Here is a 5,000-nt window from a genome sequence, read left to right on the forward strand (position 1 = left end):
CTATATTATATTATACATATTTTTACAGTTGATTTGTCCTTTTTGTATAATTATAATTAATTTGTTTAGTTATTCATACAGTATTCTTATTTCAACCCAAAGTTGTAAATAGTAGTTTGAAAGTTTATACAAAAACTTAGACACAGAAGGACGGACGGACGGACGGACGGACAGACAGACAGACAGATAAGGCAAAGCTGAAAATCTGTGGTTAAAGCACCACCCAGCGGTCAAAAGCTCCTGGTGCACCAACTACCGCCGTCGCATCAGTATGGACGGCGGCAAAGAACAAATTGAAGTAGTGAGATAGATAGATAGATAGATAGATGAATAGACAGACAGACAGACAGACAGACAGACAGTATGGACGGCGGCAAAGAACAAATTGAAGTAGTGAGATAGATAGACAGACAGACAGACAGACAGACAGACAGACAGACAGACAGACAGACAGACAGAGATAGATAGATAGATAGATAGATAGATAGATAGATAGATAGATAGATAGATAGATAGATAGATAGATAGATAGATAGATAGATAGATAGATAGATAGATAGATAGATAGATAGATAGATAGATAGATAGATAGATAGATAGATCTGCCATTAAAATGTATTTTAAAATAAAGAAAACTTTTCACAATATTGCTGTATTTTAGATCAAACTCAGGAAGCTTTGGTACGCAGAAAATGATTTACCTTAGTGGTGGCAGATTTGACCAAGTTCACCCTGTGATCAGCCTTGCGGAGCTCATGGTAGCTTGCAGATGAATTGGTAAAGATCTCAATACCATCTAAACCCATATCAACATGTGGACTAGAGAAAGACATAAGAGAAAGTCCAAGTTCTCAAATGAAAACAATTACTGAACTGCACCAATGCTGATTTGCAGTAAAACCTCTTAATACGTCTCCTTACCAATGCTACAATATTTGATCTAAATGCAGTAAAAACAACAACTTAGAAATATTGTAAAATCTAATACTGCTCTTTTGTATTTTACAATATTTTAAATTAGGCTTGGGCGGTATCCAAATTTTGATACCGTCAAACCGCCTCCATATTTTACCCCGGTATCCGGTATTACCGGCGTAATAAAAAAAATTATGACGTAAGGCTCAGACAGCGTCACCAAACTGTTGGCTTAAGCCTAAACCATTCAGAAACTGAATACATTCTATGCGACCTTAGGCTCGCGGTCAGGGAGAGAGAGAGAGAGAGAGAGAGAGAGAGAGAGAGAGAGAGAGAGAGAGAGAGAGAGAGAGAGAGAGAGAGAGAGCGCAAAGCGACGCACAGCACCTCTGTCTCTCTCTCCCTTTTACACATATACACACACACACACACACACACATCTCTCCCGCGATTTATTCAGAAATTTACTCCCACACCGTAAGAAATCTGGCCGGCTCCCGCGGAACAGCAGTTATACCCGATAGGTCCCGAGTCCGACAGGTACATTTTGATTGACAGCTTTATACAGTCCAAACCCGTTCACAGCCTACATTAAAATGTGCTCATGCACACAGCTCTAATGCATTTTTTTCAAGAATGAGTCATTTATATGTTTTAACATCATTTATTCGTAACAAGCGTAGACTATAGGCCACTTGAAAGTTGGAACAAAGAAATAAAATAAGTCCTACAGCTGTAACATCGTAACATCTCAGCACTCTATAGGTCTAGGTACATGCACTTAGCCTTTAAATTAGCCTACACACCAATGAAAAGAAATCTTGCTTAACAAATCAAATTAAAATAAACTCTAAATGATCACGGGTATTTTGGCAATAACGAAATTTAGTTAAAGGCTCTGCAAGATGTGTTTCTCCACTTCTCTTCACAATCTGGCATTAAGGCGGCGGTGAAGCTGAATAATAAAACAATAATGCCACCATTAGTCTGTATACTCTGTCTACATTATGATTATATGGTTTAATTAATATTTATTTATCATTTTAAACCCTGTACTCACTAAGATTAGGCTACGTGTGTTTGTGGAGGAACATTATTAAATCCACTGGCTTTAGCGCAGTCTCTCACTCATGGTGCGTCCAGCAGCTGAACACCCTTTCCTGCGGCTACAGGTCGAGATGCAGAGTTCTGATCCGGCTGATTTTGCAAGTTTTTTGGTAGGATTGTTTGTTCATCTTCTACCAGTCAGGAACATGCATTTAATTTTTCATGACAGCAGTTTCACTTTAGCGAATGGCCTCTTCTTTTTACCTGTCAACTTGCGGTTCAGGGCTCTACCGTAATACGCAGTGTATGAGTGACCGCGAAATACCTGCGGCTGGAATGCGCTCCTTCTGAGCTAGTGACTGACTTGACCGCCGTCAAAATTCTCTTTTTTTTTACTACTTCGTCATCATTTGTTTCACCTTTGCAGGGATGGATTTTAATGCAGGGATTTGGATTTTTTCGGGTCTCGCCGGGTTCGGTCAAAGATCTTTAGCTCTAATGCAGACCTCTCGTTCATATTAACCACGTCTCCCTTCTGTTCAGTCGAAACTGCCAAACTGCAGGACACTTTGAAGCGCGACTCGTCACGTCACCTCTCCCCCTCCCTCTCCCCCTTCTCTCCCTCCCTCTCCCCCTTCCTTTCCCTCTCTCCTCCACACTGTCCCGTGATGACAACCACACATACGTTTTTGTAGGCATTAAATAAAGGATATTTAATATTTTATGACGGTATAACGGTATTGAAACTGACACCGTTGCTATTTTTAGATCCCGCGGTATACCATAATACCGTAATACCGCCCAAGCCTATTTTAAATACTATTTATTTTTACAATTCAAAGCTGAACTTTCAGTGATAAAAACAGCTGCATTCATGGAAACAATTTTACTTTCCTTAAATAGATAATTCAACAGAAAAGCATTTTTCTGAACTTTATCGTTACTGTCAATTTTTCCACATCCATTCATTCATTCATTTTCTTGTTGGCTTATTCCCTTTATTAATCTGAGGTCGCCACAGCGGAATGAACCGCCAACTTATCCAGCAAGTTTTTACGGAGCGGATGCCCTTCCAGCCGCAACCCATCTCTGGGAAACATCCACACACACATTTACGCACACTATGGACATTTTAGCCTACCCAATTCACCTGTACTGCATGTCTTTGGACTGTGGAGGTAACCGGAGCACCCAGAGGAAACCCACGCGAAGGCAAGGAGAACATGCAAACTCCACACAGAAACGTCAACTGAGCCGAGGTTCGAACCAGTGACCCAGCGACCTTCTTGCTGTGAGGCAACAGCACTACCTACTGTGCCACTGCCTCGCCCCTTTTTCCACATCCTTGCTTATTAAAAGTATTATTTTTTTCACAAATGTTACTGAAGTTTATAGCTTTCTTTTTCAGAATAAATATGCTGTTATTTTGACTTTTCTACTACAAAATTCAATATTGACAATAAGTAAAATGTGTTTAGTAACAAATTAGCATTTAAACACATTTAAAAATTCTATGCAGACACTTTTAAAATTCTATGCAGACACTTTAAAAATAATTAATGGATTAACCTTAAATAAACAAAAATAATAATCTGAAAATCCAATTATATATATGGGCATTATTAACAGATAATTACCTCCTTGGGTTCCACAGCTCGGCACAAATCTCACTGCCTATGCAGGTGTCTATAGTGGACAAAACCACGTCTCCAAACGGCACTGTGGACTGCAATGAGGACATTATTATTACTCATTACAAATAAGGATTTAAGAAAGTTAAAGCTGTTTCTGAACTGTTGCATTAATAGTGTATACTACTTTCACAATTTAAAAGAAAGGAAATTTACAATTTTAACCACAAAACCGGCAAAATTATAATGAATTCTGAAGGATCATGTGACATTGAAGACTAGAGCAACGAATAACGGAAAAAATAATAAAACTTGGACACCACAACAATAATAATAATAATGGCTGCACGGTGGCGCAGTGGGTAGCATGCTTGCCTCACAGCAAGAAGGTCGCTGGATCGAGCCTCAGCTGGGTCAGTTGACGTTTCTGTGTGGAGTTTGCATGTTCTCCCCGTGTTCGCGTGGGTTTCCTCCGGGTGCTCCGGTTTCCCCCACAGTCCAAAGACATGCGGTATAGGTGAATTGAGTGAGCTAAATTGTCAGTAGTGCATGTGTGTGAATGGGTGTGTATGGTTGTTTCCAAGTGATGAGTTGCAGTTGGAAAGGCATCTGCTGCGTAAAAACATATGCCGGATAAGTTGGCGGTTCATTCCGCTGTGGCGACCCCAGATTAATAAAGAGACTAAGCCGAAAAGAAAATGAATGAATGAATAATAATACACTTTGAAAATGCTGCGTGGTCATAACCCAATTTGGTGTCAAATAAGGACAACCCCAACTACTGGGTTAAAAAGTTTCATTTAAATGTAATTGAAAACAATTTACATAGTGCTGGTTTTGTCTGTATTTGACCCAAAGTTGTGTTACGACAACTCGCATGCAAGTTTCTTTTTAGAACTCAAATGGTTCTTCTCACAGCATTATTCCTAAAACAATCTTCCAATGGGAACCTTTATTTGTAATAATGTTTTTAATAAAATCTAGCAATCTAAAATATGCTGGGCTGTATTAAACAAACATTGGGTCAATTTCAGACAAATCCAATAACTGGGTTCATTTGTATAATTGAATTGAATTAAATTACATAAATCAAGTTTTATTTGTCCATAATTGACCCAACTTTGTAATAATACAACCCAGCATTTATAGAGTGTAATAATGATAATAATAATAATAATAATAATACATAAATTTTCTTTAAATTAGTCTTTAAATTTAAAATTAGTATTATATTTAGAATTCTGTATAACACACACACACATACACACACACACACACACACACACACACACAAACATAACCATATGGCCCTATTTTGACAATCCATGTGCAAAGTCCAAAGTGCAGGGCGCAAACGCATTAAGGGCGTGTCATAATCTACTTTTGCTATTTTAAGGATGGAAAAAT

At 38.5% G+C, this 5,000-nt stretch overlaps 1 protein-coding gene across 3 annotated transcripts in view; it reads right to left on the reverse strand.

Moving 5' to 3' along the window:
• Window positions 1–5,000, reverse strand: part of nadsyn1 (NAD synthetase 1) — a 31,935-nt gene that overhangs the window by 23,162 nt on the left and 3,773 nt on the right. Inside the window, exons 1-3 of one of the 3 annotated variants that reach the window (XM_087260088.1) lie at window positions 4,593–4,686; window positions 2,783–2,968; window positions 702–1,022 (exon numbers count right to left, since the gene is read on the reverse strand). In XM_087260088.1, coding sequence (XP_087116214.1) covers window positions 702–833 — 132 coding nt within the window. In that variant the 5' untranslated portion in view covers window positions 834–1,022; window positions 2,783–2,968; window positions 4,593–4,686. 3 annotated transcript variants of the gene reach the window in all.

This window comes from Danio rerio, chromosome 7 (genome assembly GCF_052040795.2).
Source record: "Danio rerio strain M-AB ecotype USA chromosome 7, GRCz13ab, whole genome shotgun sequence".
NCBI lineage: Eukaryota > Metazoa > Chordata > Actinopteri > Cypriniformes > Danionidae > Danio > Danio rerio.